This window comes from Ochotona princeps, chromosome X (genome assembly GCF_030435755.1).
Source record: "Ochotona princeps isolate mOchPri1 chromosome X, mOchPri1.hap1, whole genome shotgun sequence".
In the NCBI taxonomy this organism is placed as follows: domain Eukaryota; kingdom Metazoa; phylum Chordata; class Mammalia; order Lagomorpha; family Ochotonidae; genus Ochotona; species Ochotona princeps.
The window spans coordinates 8721911-8748041 of record NC_080865.1 but is presented as its reverse complement, the minus strand read 5'-3'; the positions used below and the strand labels follow the sequence as shown (position 1 = coordinate 8748041).

General features: G+C 55.9%; 3 protein-coding genes across 4 annotated transcripts; 1 reads left to right on the top strand and 2 right to left on the bottom strand.

Annotated features, from left to right (window-relative positions):
* Window positions 1–750: 750 nt before the first annotated feature.
* PLP2 (proteolipid protein 2) lies at window positions 751–3732 on the top strand. Its single transcript, XM_004587927.2, has 5 exons — window positions 751–1010; window positions 2219–2371; window positions 2490–2585; window positions 3031–3121; window positions 3310–3732. The coding sequence occupies exons 1-5, from the start codon at window positions 915–917 to the stop codon at window positions 3330–3332; spliced, it is 459 nt and encodes a 152-aa protein (XP_004587984.1). The 5' UTR covers window positions 751–914; the 3' UTR covers window positions 3333–3732.
* A 28-nt stretch (window positions 3733–3760) lies between these two features.
* On the bottom strand, window positions 3761–12752 carry PRICKLE3 (prickle planar cell polarity protein 3). The gene is made up of 9 exons (XM_004587928.2): window positions 12610–12752; window positions 11439–11524; window positions 10509–10692; window positions 8325–8438; window positions 6866–7003; window positions 5887–6090; window positions 5620–5806; window positions 5029–5331; window positions 3761–4578 (listed from the first exon to the last, which is right to left on the bottom strand). Exons 1-9 carry the CDS (start codon window positions 12649–12651, stop codon window positions 3986–3988), a joined length of 1851 nt encoding a protein of 616 aa, XP_004587985.2. The 5' UTR covers window positions 12652–12752; the 3' UTR covers window positions 3761–3985.
* Window positions 12753–15312: 2560 nt separating this feature from the next.
* SYP (synaptophysin) lies at window positions 15313–25349 on the bottom strand. 2 transcript variants are annotated; one of them, XM_004587929.2, is made up of 7 exons: window positions 25202–25299; window positions 23954–24019; window positions 22415–22539; window positions 19685–19880; window positions 18943–19134; window positions 17480–17810; window positions 15313–15478 (listed from the first exon to the last, which is right to left on the bottom strand). In XM_004587929.2, the coding sequence occupies exons 1-6, from the start codon at window positions 25235–25237 to the stop codon at window positions 17484–17486; spliced, it is 942 nt and encodes a 313-aa protein (XP_004587986.1). In that variant the 5' UTR covers window positions 25238–25299; the 3' UTR covers window positions 15313–15478; window positions 17480–17483. The 2 variants fall into 2 exon arrangements, with proteins under 2 accessions (XP_004587986.1, XP_058514322.1); XM_058658339.1 differs by lacking the exon at window positions 15313–15478 and having other exon boundaries at window positions 17478–17810; window positions 25202–25349.
* Between the last annotated feature and the right edge of the window lie 782 nt (window positions 25350–26131).

Sequence of the window (26131 nt, the reverse complement as noted above, 5' to 3'; positions counted from 1 at the left end):
TTTATCACCACATGTTTTTGGGTAAGATATTAAAAAAAAAAAAAGATTTATTTTGTAAGATTTACAGAGGAGGAGAGACAGAGAAAGATCTTTCATCCACTGGTTCGCTCCCCAAGTGGCTGCAACAGCTGGAGCTGAGCTGATCTGAAGCCAGGAGCTTATTTTGGGTCTCTCAGGCAGGTGCAGGGCCCCAAGACTTTGGGCCGTCCTTGACCACTTTCCCAGGCCACAAGCAGGGAGCTGGACGGGACACAGGTTCGCTGAGCCACGAATCAGCACCCATATAGGATCCCAGCGCATGCTAGGTGAGGACTTTAGCCACTGGGTCATTTCGCTGGGCCCCCTTGCTGTTGTTTTAACCCAGTAGCACCAGACCCTGATGAGAGTGAGAAGAAATATACTGTATATGCATTCACGGGGAAAACTTCCCAAAATTCAAAATATTCTCAATTCTAGAAATATGCTCCATCCTGTTCGTGTCTTAAAGGTTTCACCGCAACCTCAATTTTTTTTTCCTTTGCTAAGGAAACTGAGTCACTTCGTCCCAAAGCCAAATTCCTCCAAGAGTTGTGACAGCCCCGGGTGCATTTGTAATCGCAAAGGCCGAAGGGTCTTTTCACAACAGCAGCGGGTGCCCCGAGTGGCACCCCGGATAGGGGTTGTCCTGGGGCTGTGAAGGCCGGGTAATGTCCGGGACGGGCGGGGCGAGGGGGCTTCCGGGGCGGCAGCCACCTGGCCCGGCCCCCTCCGGCCCCGCCTGCTTCTGCTCCGCGCGGTGATTCACTCCCTCCTTCGCCCCGGGGGCCCCCTTCTCGGCCAGACGGCGGGCAGGACAAGCTTGGTGTAGAGCGTCCTCAAACCCGCCCGCAAGCTTTCGCAGATCCTCCGCGGTCCCAGCGACTCCGCTCCACGCCATGGCGGACTCTGAACGCTTTTCAGCCCCTGGCTGTTGGGCCGCCTGCACCACGTTCTCGCGCACCCGAAAAGGAATACTCCTGTTTGCTGAGATTGTGAGCGTCCGGGGACCGGGCGGGTGGGCAAACGCACCCTGGTGGTTGGGAGCTGGACTGGGACACGCTCCGACCTGAATAGGTTGGAGTGAGCCGGCACGTGGTCAGGGCGCAGGGCTGAGGGGCGCAGTTGAGGGGGGTTCGTCGTGGAGGGCCTGAAACTTGGGGCGCAAGTAGCGCCAGTGAAGTTTGATCAAGGTGGTCGGGACCTGGTGGCCCGCGGCTGGTGGCAAGCAGCTCGTAATGCATATTAGCAGGCTTCGTGAGTGGGGGAACCCGCGTGGACTCCTTGGCGGGGACATAGAAGGGGTCCTGTACAGTGGGGGCCTCCCGTGGCAGGGCGTGGCGCGGCCTGGGCACTGGCAGGCGGGCTGGCAGTGAGCCCAGGGGTGGGGCCTGTTGGGGAGCGGCCCCGCGCTAGCCCCGAAGGGTAGGGCGCTCCACCCATCGCCAGCTCTTCCTCGCCCTTCTGGGACCCGGCGGGAGGTCCCTAACTTATCCAACCGCTGGGAAACCTTGCCTTCCCGTCTCCCCTCGAGCTGGGCACCACTTTGGTGTCACTTGGAAAAGGAGTATGGCGCCTTTAACCGAGCCCCGCCTCTCGGCTATTACTTTCCCCGCTTCCCAAAGGGGTTGCCCAGGGAACCTCACGTCCCCCAGCCTTCCTCCACGCTCACCGCACCCCCCCCTCCCGCGCCAGCTCCCTCCCCACGCCCGTCCCCAGGCCAGGAAGCAGATCCTGCTGTGGGAGAAGTTCACAGAACATCTGGTAGAGCCATTCCCCTTACAATGCTCACTTCCTCCTGGAAGGGGAAAAGGGGAAACTGAGGCACCCGACGACTTTTTTTTTTCTCTTTTTTTGCTGAGGGGCCGTGAGCCAAGCCACTTCACCTCTCTGTGCCCCCTTGTTGTCTGTGCCTGTCTCCCATAAAAATCCAGCCAGTCTTGATAGTACCTAGCTCATCAAGTTGGTGTGATGGTGACGTGGATCTGGTATTTGTGAAGCTTCTAGAACAACGTTTGGGCGACAGTGAACACACAGAAAGTGTTTCATCTTTAACTGAATGTCGTTTCCCAGACCTGGTCCACGTGGAAGTTTGAGGTCCCCTCCCCACCTCCTCCCCCCCACGGGCCGCCACGTGAGTCAACCATTTCTGGCCTGGGGACTGATGGAAGGCCCCCTCCCCCTTTCCCATGTCATCTTCCAGATCTTGTGCCTGGTGATTCTGATCTGCTTCAGCGCGGGGACCTCAGGATACTCCTCTCTGTCTGTGGTGGAGATTGTCCTTGCTGCCGTCTTCTTTGTCATCTACATGTGTGACCTGCCTTCCAGGATGGCAGTCATCAACTGGCCCTGGAGTGTGAGGAAGGGGGCAAAGGGGCTGGGGAGTGGGTGGCTGGGGGGGGAGGACTGACGGGTAGTGCAAGTTTGCCTGGAACTCTGCTCACTGACTTCCGCCTTCTCCTTGCACCTCACAGGACTTCTTCCGGGCCCTTATCGCAGCAATCCTGTACTTGATCACTTCCATCTTCGCTCTCGTGGGGAGTGGAAGGCCTGCCATCATCGCAGCAGGGGTAAAGGCCCTGGGGCAGGGGAGGAGAACTATGTGACCCTGCCCCCTTCCCTGGGCGGACCACACTTGTCCTCAGAGCTGCAGGCCAAAGTGTAGTTCTAGCCCTGGTTTTGCTACAAAGGACCTTTCTGGGACGTCTAAATAGTTGGCCCCCTTTGTCACAGCAGGCCACCATCTGCTGGAACTTTGTCACCAAGGGAGTAGAAACTGTGTCCCCTCTCCATGGACTGTGGCTGCCTTAGTGTTGGGAGGGACAAGGCAGAAAGATGGAAAGAAAGATGGAAAGGAAAGATGGAAAGTCTCTTAGCCATTCCCTGGGGGTGCTCTGGCTTCTCACATCAGCACCTTGCAGGGAGTCACTGCAAGAGGTGGCACATACCGGGAGGTGAGAGTGGAGTGGGCTGACTGCCCAACCCAACCCTCCTCATTCCTGTCTCCACTCCCAGGTCCTGGGCCTACTCGCTACCTGCCTCTTTGGCTATGATGCCTACTTCACCTTCCCTCTTCGGCAGCAGAGACATACAGCAGCCCCCACTGGTAAGTATGTGTGTGGGTGTGGGGAAGGGATGAGCTCCAGAGAGAGCAAGAAAGGTGAGGAAGAAAGGATAGGGGTGTCCCAAGCCAGGACCCGATGCCCTCTCGGGGTTGTAAGCTACAGCATGCGTGCCTGTCACCTGCACGTGTGGACCCAGCCGGTAAAATGCTTCTGTCTTTTCCTCCCACAGATCCCACTGATGGCCCAGTGTAGGTGACATCCCCTCATTTCTCTCTACACCCCCAAAATAACTGCTCCACAGAAATAACTCCTCCCCATCCCCTACAACGATACTCTCAGCACCCCACCCCCCACCGCCACCACGGCCACCATGGAAGCCAAATTGCCTTTATTGGGAGAATTTTATCTCCCAACCTGTCAGTCAAGCCTCCTGGGTGTGACCACTTTGGTGGGTGTACCTAGGTCCTTCTGCCTTCTGCATTACTCAGAAGGAAACACCAGCTCTGCCTAGACCCCCTCCCCCAACTAAGCCACAGAATGAGGGAGCAGGCCATCTCAGATTTGCCACCCCAAGCCCCAGCTGGGAGCTAGTCCAAGTAGCTTCCTGTATGTGTGTGTGTATGTGTGTGTGTGGCGGTTCTGTGGAGTGATACATAAATAATAAACAATTTGTACAAATATGTGATAATAAATTAATCCTTTGATTGATCATGCATACATTTTCAGCATGGGAAGGGGGAGTTGAGGCAGTTGGAACAAGGAGGCAAAGAAGCCAGGCCTATTGAGTTACTTCAGTAATGTGACATGTGAGAGTGAGGAAGGATGAGGATTGTTGACTTAGTAGGTTGGGGAGGGGGCAGTCGTCAGCCCTGCAGAATGGAGCCGAAACACTAGGATGCCGGCCTTCAAGCCACGATGCAGTTCTTATTTCGAGGCTGGCCAGGCTTCCCTGAGCGCGAGTCCTGGGGGAGCGGTGGGGCCTGGGCGTTGGCAGTGTCAGTGGCAGCGTCCTGAGTGGACAAGGGCCTGCGCAGGTGGGGGGGCAGCGGGATGCGCTCCCCCAAGAAGAAGCCATCATCCTCTGAGGACTCGGAACTGGGGCTGGAGGGCGAACTGGAGCAAGATCCCGGGTCTGACCCCGATCCCAAGTCACATTGGTGGTGGCGACGTCTGTCAGGGTGGCGGCGGTGGTGGTGGTGGTGGTGGTGGCGGCGGCGGCGGCGGCTGGGGGCCTTGGGTGGGGGGCTGCGTGGCCTGCGGCGCTGGGCTGGAGGCGCACTCAGTGTCCGCCGGGGACCTCCTCCGTCAGACACCAGCGGATCTCGGAAGCTGACCCTCGGAGTGCTCTGGCGGCCGAAAGCACCGTCCTCGGAGCGCGGGTCCTGCTGGCTGGGGGACTCCGAGGCTGGCTCTGAGGCACTACGGAGCCCCAACTCGGGCATGGAGTGGCGGTGGGGCGCCCCTCTCAGAAAGCGGGAGGGCTCCTCGGGACCTGCAGCTGGTTTAAAAAAAGAGTTGGATTTCTGCCTGTGTGGGTGCCGCCTGCCGGGCCTGCGCGGATGCTGGCGGAAGACCTTTCCAGGATCAGCAGTGGCGAAGTGGGAGAGGGGGGTAGAGGATGCGGGCAGTCATGCACCTGTAGGTTGTGGGGCAGGGGCCAGGGGATGGGGGGGGGGAGCGGAGGAAAGAGCAAGGCAGTGTAGGTGTGGGGATGTGGCTTCAGAGGGAAGGGGGCGGGACCTTAAGCTGGAGCCAAAGGAGGGTTGAGAGAGAGAAGGCGGGATCTTCTAAGTGCAGAGGCTGGAGGAAAGGAAGAGAGGAACTTGGGCTCCAGCAGGGACAAGTTGAGGTGGGTGTGGTTTGGGATAGAGACTAGGCCTGGAGCTGGTGACTGGAGCACAGCAGGTGGTGGGCCTAGGGCGTGGCTGCGGCTGGGCGTGGCTCTTACCAGGCTCCGCCTCCGTGCAGGTGCCTTTGGTGGAAGTCTCTGGTGCCCTCTCGTCGGCTGAGAAGGAGGCTGTGTCAGGGGCTGTGAGCGCTGCAGTGACTGTACCTGCACTCCAGCTGCGGCGGCCTGGGCCGGCGGCGGTCGGTTCGGCCCCAAGGCTACAGGCTCGGGAGCAGAAAATTAGGCCCCGGCGAGGCAGGAAAGGGCGACCCAGCAGGGGCCGCCCGCAGCAACTACAGCAGAAGCAGCGGTCTGAGGCGTGCCAGTGCTGGCCCTCGTAAGCCATCTGGCCCTGGTCCAGGCCTGTGGAAGAACCAATGAAGGAGTGGGGGTGGGAGAGAACTGGGGCAGGCACCCCGCCCCAAGCACACTGGCATGTGTTCTGAATGGGGCTTTGTGTAGGTGGGCTTCTGAAGGTATGGCACAGCTAGTGGTGTTGGCAGTGCTAGTTTCAGGAAAAGGGGACAGGCCCGTGGCATTGGGGTTAGATTTCAAAGAAAGGACATATGATAGAGCCTGCAGCCAAGCTCTCCATGCACAGCCCCTTCGCCGCTCCGCCTCCCCGCCATCCAGTCCACCACAGTCACCCACCAATGTGCTCTCCGCAGCCATCACAGTACTCAGCGTGCCGGGCCTCGTAGCAAGCGCAGCAGTGCGGTCGGCTCTGACGCATGACGTAGCGCTGGCCTCCCAGCGAAGCTTCACATTCAAAGCAGCAAAAGTGGCCCATGTGCCAGTGCCGGCCCTCTGCCTCCGTGCATTCTGGGGAGAAGATGATCTGGGGGGTGCAGATCAATCACCTGTGACCCTCAGAAGGCTCCGCCCCCCAGGGGGCCCTACCCACCCTCCCGCTCCTACCTCATCGCAGGCTTGGCAGCGCGGGCGCAGGCGCTCCGCGTGGTGGCGGCCACAGTACACCTTGCCGGCATGGTAAAAGTAGATGAGGTCCACCAGTAGCTCCCGGCACGTGGTGCACACGAAGCACTGCGGGTGCCAGCAAGCGCCCAGGCCTGCACGGCTGGCAAACACGGCGATGTCCCCGCCTCCGATCTGCTTTCCACACTGACAAATGACACACAGACTGTCACGGTGACCTTGAGCAATGGCCAGGTGTATGTCGTACTTGGGCCTCCTCCAAGGTGAACCTCTCTGACAGGCCCCCCCTCTCCAGGCCTGCTTGGAGACAGGCTCCGCCTATACTTGGGGTTAGAGCCTGAGAAACCATGGCGACAGGCCCCACCCATGTGGGGAGGGACTGTCAGGTAAACCTCCCCCTTAGGGAGCTGGGCAGGACCAACAGACCAGGGGGACCCAGTGGGCAACCATAGAGACCAATACCATCCTAAGTGAGATCTTAATAACACATGTTACCTAGCAGTAGATGATAAGCACAGACGCTGTCCACAACAGAGGGCCTTGGAAACCAAATGGCACTCATGGCCAGGCTTCAGAGACAGGTTCCACCACTGTGGGTCAGTTCTAAAGGCTTTGCGGAGTACATGGAGAGACAGACCCCAGCACCCCACCCATGTCCACTGCTTGGAGAGGAGGCAATAATAGAAAAGGAATTTCACGGTTTCCTTAAAGACAAACCGTGCTCAGCAGCAAGATCTGTGGAACAAGTCCTGTCCACCAGAGGGCGATAGAGATACACACCATCCACTAGGGGCCCTTGGCAATAGTCCCTGCCCAATAGTTAAGATGTGGGCAACAGACAATGGACCACCAAGACTGCAGGTGCGGAGGCTTAAGCAGCAGCCCTCAGCTTCCCAGGCTCGGGAGCTAGGTCTTGCACCCCAGAGTTTGGAGCATAGGCATAGGTCTTTTCAGGGCTCACCTCCTCACAGATGGCCCCCGTGATAGTGACCGGGAAGATGCGCACTGCTCCACGCCCCAGGTTCTCCCGCTTCCGCTGCTGGCTGAAGGCTCTAAGTTCTTTCTTCTCCTCCTCTTCCAGTGCTGTGCAGTACTGGGCCTGGGAGGAATGGGGAGTGGTGGTTGCAGGAGTCTTCCAGGCTATTCCCTGATGCCTATCCTTGGCATTCTAAGATTCCACCCACTTAAGGAAACTCAATTTCCTTCTATGGGGGCTGCTGCTAGCCATGCTGGCATCTCATATGGGAGTGTCATCTAAAATGCTAGCTGGTGCTCCACTTCCCATCCAGCTCCCTGCTTGTGGTCTGGGAAAGCAGTTGAGGATGGCCCAAAGCCTTGGGACACTGCACCCATGAGGGAGACTTGGAGGAGACTCCTGCTTCCTGGCTTTGATCTGCCCAGCCTTGGCCATTGCAGCCATTTGGGAAATGAAGCGGTGAATGTAAGATCTCTAAGGCCCGGCGCAGTAGCCTAGCGGCTAAAGTCCTTGCCTTGAACACACTGGGATCCCATATGGGCGTCGGTTCTAGTCCCGGTTGCCCTGTTTCCCATCCAACTCTCTGTGGCTTGGGAAAGCAGTTGAGGATGGCTCAAAGCCTTGGGAGCCTGCACATGCGTGGGAGACCCAGAAGCAGCTCTAGGCTCCTGGCTTCAGGTCGGCACAGCTCCAGCCATTGTGGCCACTTGGGGAGTAAATCAGTGGACGGAAAATCTACCTGTCTTTCCTCCCCTCTGTATATCTGACTTTCCAATAAAAGTAACATAAATCTTTTAAAAAAGATCTCTGTCTCTTCCCATCTAAATCAAGTCTGCATTTCAAATAAATAAATGAATATATAAATCTTAAAACAGTTTCCTTCTGCAGCTGGTGCTATGGCACAGTGGGTAAAACCACCACCTGTGATGCTGGCATCTCATACGGGCACCAGTTTGAGTCCTGGCTGCTCCACTTCGGATCCAGCTCTCTACTCACAGGCCAGGGAAACACAGCTAAAAATGGTCCAAGTGTTTGGGCCTCTGCACCTACATGGGAGACCTGGAAGAAGCTCTTGATTTGTGGATTTCATCTGCCCAGCTGTGGCCGTTGCGGCCATTTGGGGCTGAACCAGTGCATGATTCTCTCTCTCCTTCTTGCTTTCTGCAACTCTTTCAAGTAAATAAATATGTTTTTCTTTAAGTTTACTTCCAGGCCTTGGTGTAGATGGCATGAGAATCCCCCTCCCCCACTTACCTGCTCATTCAAGGTTTATTTGTGCCTCTTCTGAGGAATGGCCCTTTCCAGCCCCAGCCCGATAAGCCCTCTCACCTCGCCTCAGTGCAGCCTTCCTGTCCTGACCCCTGTCCATTGCTTTCCTGACGCTCTGCACTTGTGCAGCTTGTGTCCTGTGCCTGGCATTACCCTTCTCATCTTCTCTCCTCACCTCACTGTCGTGTGGAGGCAGCTGATGCAGCAGCTGCTTGATTCTGTATTTCTCTCCGGGACTGTTGACATAGGGGACCTTGTCCTCTGGCAGGCAGCTGAAAAACTGGTACACCTAGGAGGACATGGGTGGGGTGGGAGAGAACCATTGAAATCAGCAGTGGCTTGGGTCCCCCGACTTCTCTGAGAAATGTGAAGACATCAAGACAGGGAACTCATCCTAATTGGCTCTCATGTTTCCTTCCCAAAGGCTAGACCATTCCTCCTAGTTCCCCAACCTTGCTAAGGGCTCCCTCATGTGTGAACCCCTCCCCCTCTTTCTGTTTCACTTCCAACCTCTTTACAGCAAACATCCCTGGAAGCTTTGCAAACACACACCTGCATAACACTTCCTCTTCTCCTAGTCTCCCTTGACTCCACTCCTGGAGGCTTCCACCCCTTCCCTCAACCACCCCCACCCCCAGTCCACTTCCTTCAAAGCTCTTAAGGTCAGCGGATGTCCACTTTGTTAAAGTCATTGTTCAGTCCTCCTTGGAGTTGATCCATTAGGTTGCCCTGCACCTTGCTTACTGGTCACTCCCTTTTCCTGGAAACTCTTTCCTTTGGCTTCTAGGACACCAGAAGGATCCACAGTCATTTCCCTCCCACCTTATCAGCGGATCCTTTTGTTGCACTTTTCGCTTCTCCTCAACTAGCTGACTCTTAAATGTGCTGGGGAAGGGGTCTTGGGACTTGGTCCTCGGTCCTCCTGTTGACCATGTCTCCCTCGGGAACTGTATCAGCTCTGTCTGCTGTAAGCATCACCTCTGAGCCAAGCTGTCATGGACACAGGTCTTCTTTTAGTTGTAGGCAATGTGGTCATTGAGGTGTCTCAAACTTCAGATGGTCAACCCCCAACTTTTAGGCTTGTACTCCTCTAACTCGCCTGTGCCTTGGCCATCCCCATGCCAGCAAAGCTTCTCATTTTGTGGGTTGTCTTTCACTCCCCCCTCACAAGCAAATGTCAGTTCGCTCTACTTCAACTGTATCCAGAATCGGATTTCACTGTGTCCCGCACCAGCACTGTTGCCCTTCACCTAGACTACCTCGGCCGCTACCTGCCCAGTGCTACCCCTGCTTGCACCCATGCTCATGGTCCAAGTCTTCTTCATGATCCTTGCCGCCTAACTTTACCTCCCTACTCCCTTTGCTCTGGTGGCACTGCCCTCCTTACCATCTGTCATACACACAGGCCAAGTACGCTCCTGCCTCAGGTTCTTGGCAGCAGCTCTTCCCTTTGCTTCTACGGCTCTAACTTCCAGGGCAGTGCAAAGTGCAAACGTTAAATTTTCATAGATGCTTACCTGGGCACCCTGTTTACAAGGTTAGCATTTCTCTCTCTCTCTCCACCCCTTTATTTGCCTTTTTTTTCTTTTTTAATTACATGCCTTCACATCATCTGACACACAGAATTGGCCCTCTGTATCTGTACATTCTGCACTTGAGGACTCAACCAGCTATAAACTAAAGACAGATTGAAAAAATTACATCTTGTCAGCATTCCCTAAACAACATCACGTTACAACTATTTACATAGTATTTACACTGTATCCAGTCCTAGCCATGACTTTCAGTGTGTTAAGAATCTATGATAAGACATTCTTTTATATAAGGATTTGTGGATTTTGGTGTCCGAGAATCCTGGAACCAGCGCCCTGAAGACACCAAGGGATGACCGTTTATTTCTCAAGTGTGTTTATTATGGTCTGCGTATCTTTCCAGGTAACTAATCTCTACCTAGGAAAACACGGTGCTGTGTCTGTTGTTCTCTGTCGCATCCCCCCAATGACTAGATGACTAGAACCCTGTTTGACACACAGCAGGTGCTCTGTATCTCGTTGAATGAGTCAATCACTGGAGATGAGTGAATGGAGTACTGGGGTAAAGGGGGTGAAAGACAGGTGGGACGAATAGGCCCTGGGGTAATGATCAAGTGATCCCTGAGGATTCCTTGTGAGGTATTGGGGGGGATGGCCACTCTCTATCACACAGGAAGGACACTCTGAGGTGTAACTACCACATTCTAGGTACCATTGCCCCCCTCCACCCTCCACAGGAGGCTCCTGAGTGTGTATGTGTGTGTGTTGTGCGTTTGCATGTATGTGTACCCACTGGAGAGCAACAGTAGCAGTTGGCCCCTGGTCACCTGCTCCGGCTTGAGGCCTGGGGGTACCCAGGCATACTCCTCCGAGGCACAGCCTGAGTCGTCGTCTGAGATGGAGTGGCGCTGGAAGTCTGAGATCAGGCGACACATGATGCGCTCCAGGTCCACAGGCACCGCGTGCACAGCGTGCTCCTCTCGCGGGCATTTACAGTGTTGGCAGATCTTTCTGAAGGGGCCGGGGCGGAGGTCGGTTAGGACAGTTGTCTACTCTGAGTTCTCTGCAGTCCGGATTCAACAGAGGGGCGGGAACTCGCGGGTTGTCACCACCTCCGGAGGGCTCCGGGCCTGGGGCTGGGACTTGACCGGAGACGTAACAACGAGCCAGGGGCTGGCTGAGAGCCTCTGGGGACAGGTCGTGGAGTATGGGTTGCAGATTGGGAAAGGCTTAGCTTCCAGCTGAGGGAGACCGGGGATGTGAGGTGGGTGGGGGAGGGGGTGGGGCTGAAAGCTTGCAAACCCCTGGGGGGAGGGGTGAAGGTATAAGAGGGCCCGGGCGTGAGTAGGGGCGGGGGCACAAGACTGAGGTCGGAGGGCAAAATCGAGGCGCCTTCTCTCAAGACTGGCATTGCATTTTGGGGGTGGCGAGACCTTCCCAGAGGCAGGGCTATACCCTGTCTGATGCGGCCCTTGACTGGTGCGTGAGCGGGGCTCTGGGAGTCTATGGGTGGGGCCTGAGTCTGGGGGCAGCGGAGCATCTCCCGGCAAATAGAACGCAGAGACGACTGGCGGATTCTGGAGGTGGGGACAGTTGTGGGTGGGGCTCCAAATCTGCGCAGGAGACCTCCCTAAGTGGGCGGTCTGTGGGCAGAGCTCATTCCTAGCAGCGTGGCCTGAGCTTCTCAGGGGTTGGGGGTGTGTTCCCTTGAGGGTGGGTCTTGGCCCGGACTGAGGCCCTGGGGAGGGGTCGCGTACCTCCAGCCGTGCAGCAGGAAGCCTGGGCACTGCTCCTGGCATGAGTTGCAGGGCTGGCCCCGGTCGGGATCTTCTGCCTCTGGAGGCTGTGGTGGGCAGGCGGGGACAGACGATGGGCCGGGCGGGGCGCGGGCGTCGGGAGGGAGAAGTCAAAGCCCGCCCCTCCGCTCCCAGGGCCCGAGACCGCACGCCGGGGCCTGTCCCACTAGGGCAGCGCTGGGCAGGCTGGGACAGCGCCGGGAGCGCGGGGGAGGGGGCCACAGACCAGCAGAGGTGGGCTAGCCGAGGACACTTCCTTCTATGCCTGCCCGTTCAGGGAATTCCCCCTCTCCCGGCCTGCTTTGAACACCTCTCTCCCCTCTAAGCTGCAGGGACCCCTTCAGGCCCCAAAATTCCATGGGATCTGCCCACCAGAGCTCGGGGTGCCCAAGCTTGGCATGCCGTTCCAGGCCTCATCTGTGCCCCTTCTACTAAGCCAGTCGCCGCACTCCAGGTCCACTGGGCAAGGAATATTGAGAAACCATCCGCAGGGTCCCAACATGAACCCCCCCCTCCGTTAGTGGGGAAACTCATTACCCCCTCCCCCAAACCTTCACCCTCACTCCTAAGGATCCTCTTGTGGATCTCAGGGGCCCCTACTGCATTCAGAAACATACCCCCTAAAGCCTTGGCTTTTACACTTTCTGTCCCAGGGTTATTCAGTTCTCTGCACCTCCCTGACTCTAGTGGAAACCCCGTTGCCCCCAAAGTCCTAAACGTTGGCGCACCGAGTTCTTCACTCCATAAGTCAAAGCATTGGCCCTTGCCCCCAGAAGTTCGGGAAGTCCCTTTCCACCCAAGACCCCAGGGCCCACTCTTTTGGTCCTCGAATTTTGGTCCAGTAATTCAAGGACAGAGGAACCAGCAGGTCCCAGGGGTGCCCAGGAAGCAGGCCTGCGGAGAATGGGTTAGCAGCTAGCGTAGGCCACTAGCTTTACACACTTTCACCCTAAATACCACTGGCATTCTGGTGCCCAGGTGTGGGAAGACTCCCAGATCCCTTGCGGGAATCATACTCGCTGCCCTTAAGTCCGGTCCTCTCTTCTGGGCCTCAGTTTACCCCTGACTCCCCTCCCCCGCTCCAACTCATCCTCCTCCCACCCCACGCCTCGCTGCCCTGAGTCCAGCTCACCGCATGCCCTGAGCGGCGCCTCCGGGACCCACGCGCGAACATGGCGCGCCCGGGCAGGGTCAAGCAGGGCCGGGTCAGGCGAACGCAATCCTCTCGGTCCGTCAAGCCACAGCGCGTCCGGCCTGGGAACTGTGTTCCGTAAACTCGACACCGGCGTGGGAGGAGCTCGCCCCATAGGGCCCCGCCCCTGGATCGGTGTCTCCCGGCGCGGCCGAGGAGACAGCCCCTATCTGGAGGTGACCTGCAAGCAGCCCAGGGAAGCGCTGGGTGGAAGAGCCCCCCCCCCACCTCCCAACCCTTTGTTGTTCTCCCCTACCCCCCAGCTTGGGCCGCGTAGCGGAAGACACGGCCTCTTGAACCCCAGTGTGCTAGGTGACCTCTCCCGGAACAATCTGTGGAGGAGGGATGGGGACTCGGAGGTGGGGACCTGACTTGGAAGGGGTGGTGGGCTAGGCAGCTTGGATTTAGTTCCAGCTGGTGCTCCTTTGCCCTGTGAGAGCTAGATGCACAGAGAGCAAGGACTATTTGAGATTTATGGGGGGAGGGAGCTGAAGTCACTGGCCAAGTTCCACTAGGAACTTTCCACGCTCTGTCTCCATCCTTATAGGCCCAGCCATCAAGTCCCCCTAAGAGCAGATCTCCAAATCGTCCTTCCTCTGCCCTGATTTTTTTCTTCCCAGTTAGCTATCCCCTTTTCTAAGCCAAGTTTCAGAGGCTTTTGCGCTCTCGGGCTTCGCTGTGCCTCGGGGCTGGGAGGAAGGGGTCCTGCGCCAGGCAATCAGAACTCAGGCGCCGGGCCGGGGTCTCTAATTAGACGTGGAGGCGGCGGCGGTCAGCCAGGCCTTTCATCATAGCGCACCGGGAACCTCCCGCCTCCCCGCCCCTATTACACACCACCCGGTCACTTCCCGCCCCTCCTCGCCCCAGGGAAGAACCGGGGAGGTGTGTGTGTGTGTAGGGGGGGCGCTGCAAGAAAATGAATAAAGGAATTAACTTAGGAGCCACCTTCAGGGCTCCGCCTCACCATCTAAACTGGTCTCCACTCCTTGCGCAGCGGGTGGGGGCCGGGAGGGGAAGGCGAGGAAATGGAGATAACTGGAACGAAGGACAAGGAGCGGGTAGGGTAGGCTGAAGTGTCTCCTGGGAAGCCAGGGAGTCCTTTTGGGACCCGCGGGGACTAGAGGAGAGGCTCCCCAGGATCTGGGGAGGGGGCGTGGCTAAGGGACCAGAATTGTGGACACATTCGGTGGCTGGCAGCGAGGGGGGCGAAAATCGCCGAAGTGTGACTTAGGCATTGCGGACAAGACTTCACCTCTTGCTTCTTCTCATTCTCTTCTACCTCCGGTACCCCCAAAAGAAAAACAAAATCAACACCCCCCACACACACGGTGAAATCAGATCCGGGTCTACTAGGTGGTAGGGGAGTTTATTTGGGGGAGGAGAATTAATCATATTTGTTCTTTCTCAGGGAGGGGAGTCTCCAAACAATACCGGAGGGTGTGGGAAATGGGGGGGGGGTGCCTGGAGGAAAGGGGGAGGGGCCACAGCCAGACAAAATTGCAACACACGATCACAGGCACTACCGACATCACAGACACAGCAGAGGGTGCAGGGATTGGACTCCAGACCGGACTCCCAAGCACCCCAGGAAGGGACAGGCAGGGGTGTGGAGGAAGGGAGAGGGCAGGGGAGGAGGAAGAGGGGTGGGTCAGCCCATGGACCCCTTGGCTCTGATCTCTAAATGCCTAGCCATCTTGGCAATCTCAACTGTCACTGGATCTACACAGAGAATGCCTCGGCCAGGGGCATTCTCCCCAAACCCTAACAATCCCATCCTGCAGCTCCTAGCTAAGCTCCCCCCACCACTCTGCCAATCTACTGCCCAAATCAGTCCCTTTAAAGCGTTTTCCACTCTGCCCCGTTGGGGTGGGGCTGCTCCCATTTAAAACCACCATGCATGCGCCACTGTAAACCCTGCCCCTTCTGGAACGCTGACCCACACCTCTGCCCAAGCTTGGCCCATTCTTGAATCTCGTTTTACTCTGGTCCCAATCTGAGATCAGCCCACTCTGGAGCCTCACTCCTGCCTACTTCAAGCCTCACTCTCAGAACCAGTCACTTTGTGTTCTTGTAAATCTTTTCTCTACACCTTGAGTGAAATCTCTGCACTAGAACCCTGTCCGACTTCAAATGCTGCCTACCCTGTGCCGCACTTAAAGTCCCGCTCCTTCCACAACCACGGCCTCAGCGTCCTTCCAAAGTCGCCTGTCAGCAAGCATCCCCTCTGCTTTTGAAGCAGTATGTGGGTTGTGTCCCTGGATCCTGAGTCCGCTCCACTCCAGGGCTCTCCTCCTAGATCAGCTTGGGTCCGAAGCCGTCTTCCTGGCCTCAACCCTCGCCCCTCAACACCCACCCCCCTGCCAGCTTCTGTTCCTGTCACTGTTGGAGGAACCAGGCAAGGCCAGGGCTGGGAGCAGGGGAGGGAGAGAGGGAGAAGAGTCTGAAGCCACATCCATCCTCCCCACACAGCTGAGCTCTGACCCCTCCCTTTCCTCCCTTTCGAGCCCCTAGGCGTCAGGAGACAAGGGTTGGGGAACAGAGAAGGGCCGCAGTGGGAAGGGACGGGGTGAGAGATGGGCGGACCCACTCAAGACCGAGCCCTGAGTGCATGGAGGGGTGGGTGGGGGAGGGCTCAGACAGATAAATAGATATTTATATATATAATATATATATATATATATATATATAAACAGCAAAGACAGGATCTCCTGGTTCGAGGGCTGGAGACCTAGGGCATAGGGTTAGGAAGGGGGGCAGGCCTTCTTCTGAGCTCTTGCCCACCCATAGGGTCCTCCCAGGCTGCACTGACCTGTGGAGACAAAAACAGAAAGGAGAGGGGGTCCAGACAAGGTTTGGGCTGTGCCTTTTCCCTGCCTTCACTCTCCTGCTGGCCTTTTTTGTTGTTGTTCGTCCTGCACACATTGTTCTAGAGTCACCTTCGTCCCAGTTGGCCCCCCTGGGAAGATATTCCCAAACCTAACTCTCACTGGATGTAGTCCCAAAGCAATTGATGGTCCTCCTTTGTAGGGGCGGGGGGGGGGGGGGGGAGAAGTCCAAGAAAAACAAATGAACCCAGGTTCTAGTCCCTGGGAAACAAAGTATGTGACACAAAACAGAGTCCTGTCTTTTTAAGAGGTTACATTGTAACAAGGAGAGGACAGGTGTCCCGCAGAGATCTCTGAGTTATTAAGTGAGTTACCTAGCCTTATGTAAGGTGCTCAGCAGGTGACATGCAAATGCAATGGCTGGGGGGTACAGTGGTAGGAAGGGATGTCCAAGAGGCTGCAGCATGGCTGAGTAATGGTCAGGTCCTTTGGTCTAAGTGGAAGAGAAAGTCAAGAAATATAAGAGGGCCTGGTGGTGTGGCCTAGCGGCTAAAGTCCTCGCCTTGAACGCCCCGGGATCCCATATGGGCGCCAGTTCTAATCCCAGCAGCCCCGCTTCCCATCCAGCTCCCTGCTTGTGCCCTGGGAAAGCAGTCGAGGACGGCCCAAAGCCTTGGGACCCTGCACCCGCGTGGGAGACCCGGAAGAGGTTCCTGGCTCCTGGCTTCGGATTGGCGCAGCTCCAGCCATTGCGGCTCACTTGGGGAGTGAATCATCGGATGGAAGCTCTTCCTCTCTGTCTCTCCTCTTCTCTGTATGTCTGACTTTTCAATAAGAATAAATAAATCTTTAAGAAAAAAAGAAATATATGAAAGATTAATGACAGGGTGTGATTAAAAAAAAGCACAGGGCATCACGAGAGATGGCAAAGGAACTTTTTTTTTTTCCCACAGGGTTAGGTGGGGGCGAGAGTTGGCAAAGTCAGTGACCAAAAGGATGAAAAGGAGGTGACCAGGTAAAACTATCAGTGTGTCTACGTGTGTGTATATGTGTGTGACTTCAGAGGGAATGCAAGTACAAAGGCCTTGAGGTCAGACTGTGGTTGAATTAGAGTGGAGGGTGGGTGGCAGGAGATGAGGTCAGAGAAGGGTGTGTGTGTGTGTGTCAGGTGGGAGGGGGAGGGGGAAGGGAGATTAGTGACCCCGTGAAACTTTTGCTTTTAATTGAGTGAAATGGGAGCCACAGCACAGTTCTGAGCACAGGAGGGCCAAGGCCTAATTTCAGATAGAACAGCATCCCCTCAGGACGCTGGCAGTAGAGCACACTGGGGGCGGGGGCGGAGCCCTGTGTAAAGGTCCCGGGGGTGATGACAGTGAGACTGTGGGAAGACCGTGACAACATTGTGAAGGTGGAGCCACTCCGGCCTCAGGTGAAGGCGATCGCTTCGCTTTTAGCGCAGCGGAGTTGAGCAAGTCTTTCCGATTCCCGACTCCACCCCTTTTCCTCTCTTGAAATTCCATGCCACCTTCCTGACTTCCATGCTTGGGGAGTTGCAGCAAACCTATCACCTCCTCCCGGATTCGTGAGCTCGTCTGACCCTCCAGACCCAAGTTACCATCTATTGGCTAGTCATCACTTGTAAGAACCACCTTCTTTTTCCAGTCGGAGGCTCTGCTGATTCTCCACTGCACAAGTCCTCCTGCTAGTCCTTCTTTTCATTGGTTGTTTTTCCCATCTTTCTCCCCCGCCCTTCCGCTGAAGGGCACTCATTGGCTCTTCATTATGCCCATCTTTAAGCCCCACTCTCCTCTTCATTCATTGGCTAGTTTTTCTGCAAGTAATCCTGCTTCTCTATTGATGCCTTTAAACTCCGCCCCTAACTTGCCCAGCAAGCGCCTGTTGGCTCCTGACTCTTATTGGTTTATTGACCCGCTCATCTCCTTTCAAGCACCCTCTTTTGGCCATAACGCCTGCCCGTTACTCACCAGATTACATCTGATTGGAGAAGGAGGTGGGCGCACCCTGCTGCCCGTATCCTTGCTGCCCATAATCGCCTTGAGGCCCGTAGCCTCCGCCACCGCCGCCGGCAGGCTGCCCATAATCGGGCTGGTAACCGCCCTGGGGCCCGTAGGAGTCCTGGGGCCCGTACCCGCCGGGGCCCTGCCCGTAGCCTGCATCGCCGTAGGCATCCCCGGGTGCGGCTTGTTTCTCAGGGGCACCGGGAGGCGCGCGCAGGAACGGGGCGGCCCAGCCTGTCTCCTTGAACACGAACCACAGATTGCCGACCCACAGCACCAGGTTCAAGAAGCCGAACACCTGCAGGGAGACAAGGGCTGGCTGTCGTTCCCCTCCCCCCACGCTCACTGCTCGGCGGCCCCCAGGGGGACGTCGAGGCCACACACATGCTCCTGGGCACTGGGGTCTGAGGCCATGGGCTTCGGCAGGGATCCCAGACCCTCTGGGTGTCAGCGCGTAAAGTCAGTGTTCAGAACAAAGCATCTTGTTTGAGGACGAGTTAGAATTCAGCTTTTCGGAGTTTGGAGCGCCATCAGTATTATATATACAAGTAATTTCCCTGTGTACCTATTACATAACATGCTTATATATGTATAAACGACAGTAAATTTAAGCTTGCTATATGGCAAATTAAGCATACATTTTATGTACATGTTGCTGGCACACATACACACATGTGTACATACAAATATATGTGTGAGTTCACATGTATAAAGTAGATACTTCTAAAGATTTCGGTATGTGGAAATTGCATAAAATATTTTTAAAAGCTAACACATTGAATATGCCTTTTACCTTTTATGCCGGCATTTCGGCTGAGCATTTCAGCTGGTATTTATTTAAACCAAAGTGGGGGCCCCATCCTACACTCAGCCCAGAGAGGCAGAGCTGCCTAAGGCCAAATAGCCAACCCGTGACAGGGAAGAGGAGCACGCGTACCCGACCTACCTGGTGCCAGATCCTTTTCCAGACACTGCAGTGTTGTATGTTATCTGTTACCTAAAGACTCAGTTTGGAGGCTGGGCCATTGTTGGGCAGTGAGCCTGGTTTCAGGTCACAGAACAGGCCAATAGCAGAGTTGGGGTTTGAGCTCAGCAAGTCTGACTCTTGCCAGTAGAGGGCGTCCAGGTTATTCTTTCATTTTGCATCGCAGAAAACTGAGTTCCAAGAAGGTTTTAGGGTTGGATCTGGGACCCCAAACGTCCTAAGCCAATTTGGACAGAAGGCATGCTCATGTTCTCCCCTTGGGGACCCGGCTGTGGTGTCATGGTGGTTACAAACGATATCTCATCCATTAATGCCCTGTGGTTGATATGCCACCTCCGCCTCCGGGAAACCCCCTTAGATCTTCCTCTGATTCTTTTCTCATTCTCTCCCTCCACCACTTACCCGACCCACCGGGCTGCAAACTCCCCAACTTCTCAGGGCTTACCACCGAGGTGTTGAGCCCTGAAGTCACAGGGTCTCTCAGCTCCTTGCACGTGTTCCCTGCCTGGCGGCACATGGACATCTCCTTGATAATGTTCTCAGGGTCTGTGGCCATCTTCACGTCAGATAGACCCTTGGCCCACGCCGATGAGCTGACCAGCCACATGAAGGCGAACACTGCCGTTGCCAGGAAGTCCTAGGGGTGGGCAGGGGGTGAAGAAGGCAGCAGCGCGGGGGTGGGCTGCTTCGCGCTGAGCCCTCCTCCTATCACAGGCTTTCTTGGGAAAGAAGTGCCCGCCTTGCCCTAGAATAGGTCTCTCCCCTGAGTTCACCTGAATGTGCCCCTACCGCCAAGCTTTTTGATGGAGAGGATGTGCGGTGTGGGCGTGTGATTGTAGTGTGTTCGGAGGGGGTGGGGAGCTTAGGGGGAGAAAAGGAGTGTGTGCTTTCCATTTTCATGGGCCCGTGGGAATCCGTGTCATTTCATGTCTGCAATGTGTGGCAATCAGTGTCTGTGCAGCAGGGTGGTATGTGGGACTGTCACAGTGCGTGTCTGCCTGCTCCTTCCTTTGGCTCTCAGACATCACCGAGTCGTGGGTGGGCTGTGACTCTGTCGCTGTGACTCTAGGACTCTGTGTCCCTGCTGCCCTATATGTACTCAGCCACCGCTGCCACCACCATGCTTGGTGGCTGCTTCTGTACAGATCCCTGTGGTCGTGGCATACCCTTGGCTGGGGGGCACTCACCAGCATGGGCCCCTTGTTGTTCTCTCGGTACTTGTTCTGCAGGAAGATGTAGGTGGCCAGGGCCCCCATGGAGTAGAGAAAGGCAAAGACAGCCACGGTGACGAAGAATTCAGCCGATGAGGAGTAGTCACCCACGAGGAAGACCTTGGTGGTGCCGCCTCGGCAGGTGGGAGCATCAAAGTACACTTGGTGCAGCCTGCAGAGAAAGAGAGGAGGGGAGAGGGAGAGAGAGAGAGAGAGAGAGAGAGAGGCAGGTGTGGCCTAGCCCCTAAGGACCTTCTCCCCTCTTCTGCCCACAAGCCACGAGGCACCCAGATTCCCATGAGGTCCCAGGAAGAGGAGGAAATTAGCACTCAAAGAGCACCTGCTATGCACCTGTCACATGGCACTGATTGCTCCAAGTATCCCTTGGTGAGAGAGGTGTCGCTCATCCCTTACTCTGGCCCAGGCATTCTGGTCTCTTGGGTATGCACAGGTCTTGCCAGCCATCCTCCCGACCCCAGGATCTTTGCATTGGCTGTTCTCTTTGCCAGGAATGTTTTCATGGCTTACTTCCTCATCTCCTTCAAACTTTCCTTAGGTGCTGTTTGTGCAGGGAAGCCTTCTCAGGTCTCATGGTTGAACATGAAAGAGGAACCACTTCCTGCCAGCATTCCTCAGCCCCCTTCCTTTGCTCCCTCGTCCCTTGTCCCTCCTCCTCTGTAAGAGTGATGCTCCATTCAATATAGCATGGGTTCTACTGCTGGGAGGCAGGGTCCTCTCCCATCCCCCACCTCCTGTTTTGTTTGCTGCTGTATCTTCAGGGCCTAGGAGAGGGCTCAGGAAATGTTTACTGCAGAGAAGGGACAGAGGTTGAAGCAGAGGCTCAGAGAAGTGCAGTCACTTGCCTTAAAGTCACAGCTGGTGAGGGAATGGCAGGTTTGGGATCTGAGTGCTGTTTTCCCCCCTAGATTGTATTGATTTACTTGCTTACCCCACTTTGGGTATTTGAGAGGAGGAAAAAATGTATGCAGAGCAGAGGAGAGCCCAGAAATGGAGCTGGAGGGATCTCTCTCTGTGTGTGAGTGCATGTGTGTAGAGGAGTAGATTTAGGAAAGTGCCTTGGAATGAAAGCCTTTGCTGCATTGTGCAGGACAGGGTTACAGGGAGAATAGTATTGGGTGGGGAGGAAAAGGATTGAAGTATGGTCCCAGGCCTCTGACTTTAGGAGTGGTGAGTAGGATCCTGAGCCTGAGAAAATGATACCCATGCCCATTGGGTAGTAGGTGAGCCAAAGGCAAGGGTGTCCACTACTAAAAACTTGTCATCCTTTGCCTAATGTAATGACCCCCTCCCCCAGAGCAATCCTTTAAAGTGAGAATTAGGGTAGCCATTTAACAGACAAACAGAGCAGTTCAGCAAGGTTACTTGTCACAGATGATCCAGTTGCTAAGCAGTGGAATAAGGAGGTGCATTGGGTTTGGGATGACTGTGTTTCTAGGGGGCTGGGCAGGGAGATGGGCTTGTCCTCAGAGGCAGTGGGGGAGGGGTGACTGGTCAGTGGGACTCGGGTACATGGGAGGGAGTGGTCCACAGGGTTTTTGTTTGTGCTGCTATGGCTTCCCAAGCTGTGTGCCATGCTGTCCACTGCCCTTCCCTGCCCCAGATTGTCTTCGTGCTGGCCTCTGTGAGCTTGTGGGTCCCTGGCTAACCCTCTACCTGGACCTGGTGTTCCTTCCATCATTGCTGAGGGCTTCCACCTGGCTTTCCTCTGCTTACACTGTTCCCTCCTCCCCAGTGCGCTGTTCCTGGAGCCCATGTTTACCTTAGTGTCCCTAAAACCTTATTCAGTTTCCTAAAACCCAGTCCATGATATTGCTTCTTGAGTCTCTTTGACGTCTTCATTCTCCTTATTGAAAAAGATAAAGTAGGAGGCCCTGATGGTGTGTCAGGTCCTGTGGCAAGCCTGAAGTCATCACATCCTCTCCACCAACCTATGAGCTGGGTGCTATGACCTCTTTTCACAGCTGAGAAAGTAGAGAGCCAGAGTGGCTATGGGATTTGCCTAAGTAGGGGAGGAAGCTCAGACGCCTCTACTGAAACTGAGTCCCATGGAGCTGTCTCCTTGCCCTGGGACATGGTAGCCATGCCACCTGTGCTCACTCATATCCAGCCAGCACCCAGCTCAGCACCCAGTAAGAGCTCAATGAGTGTTACAGCTGTCCAGGCAGGTGTCACCATTCCCCGAGTCTCAGCATTGCCCACCATCCTTCATTCTCTAGCAGAAAATCCATGAGGAGCTCCTCCTTGTATGTCTCTGGAACTGCAATTATCCTCTTGTGAATGTGTGCATGTGTTATCATGTGGGGGTAGGGAGGTCTGGCCTGTTTGAGACATTGTTTATTACGTCCATGACATTTTTTGTGCAGTACCAGCATAGAACAGGTTCTCAAAGAATGTGTGAGGAAGGCATGCATGAGAGAATGGGAATTCGACACTTCAGGCTAACGTTCACTGAGCACCTGTTATGTTGATACACGTGAACTACAGCCAGAAGGGAATAACCCATGCATGTTTTGCTCATCACATGGTCCTAGATGTGCAGAGCAGTGCCAGGTACAAGGTCGTGATCCCAGTGGATTTGCCTCTTCTAGGTGGGGGTTGGGCGGGAGTCCCTTGGGGGGAAAATATACAGGCAGTCCCCACCCCAGCCTATCGTGCGTCTGCTGGGACCCCAGGATGGAGGCGCACCTGAAAGGGTATTCAAATTCCACCTCGATGCTGAGGTCGCTCTCGGTCTTGTTGGCACACTCCACGCTCAGCCGGAGCTCCCCGCTGTAGCTGCCGCAGGTGGCGAAGGCGAAGATGGCAAAGACCTTGGGTGGCAGGGATGGTGATGGCCATGGTGAGCCTGTGTGCACAGGGGAGGAGGGGTGCCCTCCTCTGGACTGAGCGGGGGGCCCAGCAGAGGCAGCAGCAGATGGAGAGGTTCCCCACCCCCACTGCCTAATCAGGGCTCATCGGACCAAGGACAAGCTGATTACAGGGGTGTGGTTCGCTTTTCCCACTTCTCTGCATCTCTACCTCTTCTGGCCCCAATCGTCCTCCTTCTCTGCCCCTCTCTGTCCAGGTCAGCCTCTCCCTGTCTGCCTCGGCTCGCCGTGTTTGCTCGCTGCGTCTTGATTTCTCCTGGTATCTCTCTCCTGTCTCTCCCAGAAGTGTCTTGGTCTGCCTCTCCAGGTGTCTCTCTTTCCTGAGCGCTCTATGGGTGTCTGTCTCACTGTGTCAGTGTCTCTGCATCTTGATCTGTTTGTCTCTCACCTGCTGGCTTCTGGATGCTTCTCTCCTCTTCTCCCTCACTGTCTCTGTTTTTCTGTGTTTTGTGTTTCCCCTATCTTTTTCCCCTAATGTCTTTCTCTTCCTCACCTCACCTCCCTGGTTCTTATCCTCTCCTGTGTTAATTTCTGTTTGCTTCTCTGTTCTCTGTGTCTCTGCAACATTCCCTCATTGTCTCTTTCTGTTTGTTTCTCTCATCTCTGTATGTTTTTTAAAAAATCATTTATTTGGGCCCGGCGGCGTGGCCTAGCAGCCAAAGTCCTCGCCTTGAACGCCCCGGGATCCCATATGGACGCCAGTTCTAATCCCGGCAGCTCCACTTCCCATCCAGCTCCCTGCTTGTGGCCTGGGAAAGTGGTCGAGGATGGCCCAGTGCATTGGGACCCTGCACCCGCGTGGGAGACCCGGAAGAGGTTCCTGGTTCCCAGCTTTGGATTGGCGCAGTACTGGCTGTTGTGGTCACTTGGGGAGTGAATCATCGGATGCAATATCTTCCTCTCTGTCTCTCCTCCTCTCTGTATATCTGACTTTGTAATAAAAATAAATAAATCTTAAAAAAATCATTTATTTATTTTGCAGCATGTCCCTTCTTATCTCTCGTTCTGTCTGCATCCTTCACTGTTTCTGGATTTCTCTGGCTTTGAACCCGTCCCCTAGAAATCCGCTGGAGGCTCCACCTCTGCCGTCACTTTAGGAAAGGAGATAGGATGTCACAGGCTGCAACTTCACAACAGGGTTACCCTCAGCCCTGTGATGTCACAGCCCATCCATGCTGTGGCCCCCAACACCCCCCAAACCAGGGAATGTTAATCTGGAGTCCAATTCTCCCACTCCCTCCCCCCCAATCCATCCCTTGTTTTCCATTTCTATGGTGTCCCTGGTTTTCTGGATGGACCTGACCACCTCTCTCCCTGCACCCCACACCCTTCCCCTGGTAGCCCAGCACACACTCACCCATTGCAGCACCTTCACGAAACCAAGGGGCTCCTTGACCACCCGGAACTGACCGCCGGCCACCAGCTGAGAAGAGAAACCCAGGGGAGGAGGGGCCGTGGTTGCAGGGGGAGAGAGAGAGATCAGGGGCTAAGATTTCAGCTGAGGAACCCTGGGGATGGAGTGTGTGACTTCGAGGACATTTGGAGAGGGGGTGCAAAAGAGACCTTAAGGAAGGCATGCAGCAGTAGGATTTCTGAGAAAACCACCCCCACCTCTCCGGTGGTGGGGGGCTGGCTTCTGGGGTGATGATGAGTCAGATGGCTGGGGAGGTCAGCGGTGAGGAGGATCTGGATGGGGTCGGCACTATTGCGGTCTGGGAGCTAAACGTGACCGCGAAGGGCGAGGGGGTCGGGCGGAGAGGTCGCGGCAGGAGTAGGGCTCCTGGCGTGGGGGAGGGGGTCTTGGGCGGTGAAGGTGAGTCATTCCGCGGGCGAGGCCGGCAGGAGTCGGTTGGCTGCAGAGGGGGAGGGGTCTGCACGGCAAAGGTGAGTCAGATGGTGGGGAGGGGTCTAAGGCGACGGGAAGGGGGACCGTGGAAAGGGGTGGTATTGGTTAGGGAAGGGGCGAGGTTCTGAGGTGGTGAAGAACAGTGAGATGGCGCGGAGGGTCTGGACGGCTGAAGGTGGGGGAGGGCCGGGCAATGGCTTCACTGAGTTTGTGTTGAGGGAGAAAAGACAGTTGGGGGGGGGGGTGGAAGTCGAAAAGGCAAAACCGATCATCCCCCTGGGTCTGCTCTGGGAGAACGGGTCCTGGTCATCAAGCGGGGTGCAGTCGGTTTCGGAAGGGCGGGTGTCAGCCCTCCCTCACCCCCGCCCCCACACCTTCTGTCGCTCTATTTCCTAGCTCATCCGCAGCCCCCAGTCTTCCTTTCTCCCTATGCTATGCCACCCCCACCTTGATCTCCCCCCACAGCCCCCTGGTCCCCTTCCTCCTTCCCCTCGAGGTCACCAGCAAAGCGCGGGGTTTTCTGGTGGCTCTCGCTGCGCAGTGAGAACGGCGCTCGTTGCGGCAAAGAGCGCACACACCTCTCCGCCACCTCCCCTTCCCTCCCTTCACCTGCCACAGACCCCCCAAACCCCTCCGCCGGGGTTAGGGCCTAGCGTGGTCAGGATCCTGGCCACCACCTCTTAAGAGCCGCTAGGCTGAGGCTAGGCGGCTGGGGCGGCCGGCAGCAGCGGGCTCTGTCCGCGGTGCTGGAGCGCGTACCTGATTCACCACGTCCATGTCTGCCAGCAGCAGCATCAGCAATGCAGGGGGCGAGCGGCGCCGGCTAGCAAGGGCGGGCGCGGGGCGCGGCGGGGGCGGCGCGCGCTCCTTGGAACAGCCCAGGCGCCTGCAGCCCCGCCCCTCGTACGCTCGCCTCGCCCGCCGCGCGCGCCTGCGCATTGCCGGTCGGCCGCGGCCTCAAGGGCCTCCATTCCAGTCCCAGGACCTGAGGTCGGCACAGGGCTGGCAGCGCCATTCCCCATGAAAACGCGACGAAATGGGGGTCTGGGGCGGGGAGGGAGGGCCCATTCGTCTTAACGGATGCCATTTTGATGAGCCTTATACTGAGTTTGCAAAATGGTCACCCATGGAATCCCTTGTGTCATAGGGACTAGTAGCTCTGTTTTCACAGATGGGGAAAATGAATCCCCAGAGAGGCGAAGTGACTTTCACAAGGTCACGCAACCAGGAACTGGCAGTGCTTCGAATCCCTGTAGCTTGAACGTAGTTCAAGGTCTTTAGGATTCCTAAGAACCTCTCCCTGTCTTCCCCAACTACCTTGCTCCCATTTCTCTCTCCATCTTGCTCAAATTCTTTTTTTTTTTAAGATTTTTTATTTGAAAAGCAGTGTTAGAGAAAGATCTTCCATCTGTTGATTCACTCCCCAAATGGCTACAATGACCGCAGCTGAGCTGGTCCAAAGCCAGGAGCTTCATCCTGGGTTCCCACTTGGGTACAGGAAAGTCTTGGCCATAGGCAGGGAGTTGGATCAGAAGTGGAGCAGCTGTGACACTAACCGGCACCCCTATGAGATTCCAGCATTATAGGAGGCAGCTTTAGCCACTATGCTACAACACTGTCTGTAGTCTTATTCAAATTCTTGCCTACTCCAACACTGTGGGTTGCATCCTCTTTTTTTTTTTTTAAGAT

What these genes read in the sequence shown, in the direction of transcription:
- SYP (XM_058658339.1), bottom strand. Translation starts at nt 25,237, where the DNA reads ATGCTGCTGCTGGCAGACATGGACGTGGTGAATCAG. An exon ending in ACATGGACGTGGTGAATCAG is followed by an intron (nt 24,020 to 25,201) that starts GTACGCGCTCCA and finishes TTCTCTTCTCAG; the next exon opens with CTGGTGGCCGGCGGTCAGTT. An exon ending in ACAACAAGGGGCCCATGCTG is followed by an intron (nt 19,135 to 19,684) that starts GTGAGTGCCCCC and finishes GCCCACCCCTAG; the next exon opens with GACTTCCTGGCAACGGCAGT.
- PRICKLE3 (XM_004587928.2), bottom strand. Translation starts at nt 12,651, where the DNA reads ATGTTCGCGCGTGGGTCCCGGAGGCGCCGCTCAGGGCATGCG. An exon ending in GGCGCCGCTCAGGGCATGCG is followed by an intron (nt 11,525 to 12,609) that starts GTGAGCTGGACT and finishes TGCCCACCACAG; the next exon opens with CCTCCAGAGGCAGAAGATCC. An exon ending in TGGCTGCGGAGAGCACATTG is followed by an intron (nt 5,332 to 5,619) that starts GTGGGTGACTGT and finishes GTTCTTCCACAG; the next exon opens with GCCTGGACCAGGGCCAGATG.
- PLP2 (XM_004587927.2), top strand. Translation starts at nt 915, where the DNA reads ATGGCGGACTCTGAACGCTTTTCAGCCCCTGGCTGTTGGGCCGCCTGC. An exon ending in TACTCCTGTTTGCTGAGATT is followed by an intron (nt 1,011 to 2,218) that starts GTGAGCGTCCGG and finishes GTCATCTTCCAG; the next exon opens with ATCTTGTGCCTGGTGATTCT. An exon ending in TCATCAACTGGCCCTGGAGT is followed by an intron (nt 2,372 to 2,489) that starts GTGAGGAAGGGG and finishes TGCACCTCACAG; the next exon opens with GACTTCTTCCGGGCCCTTAT.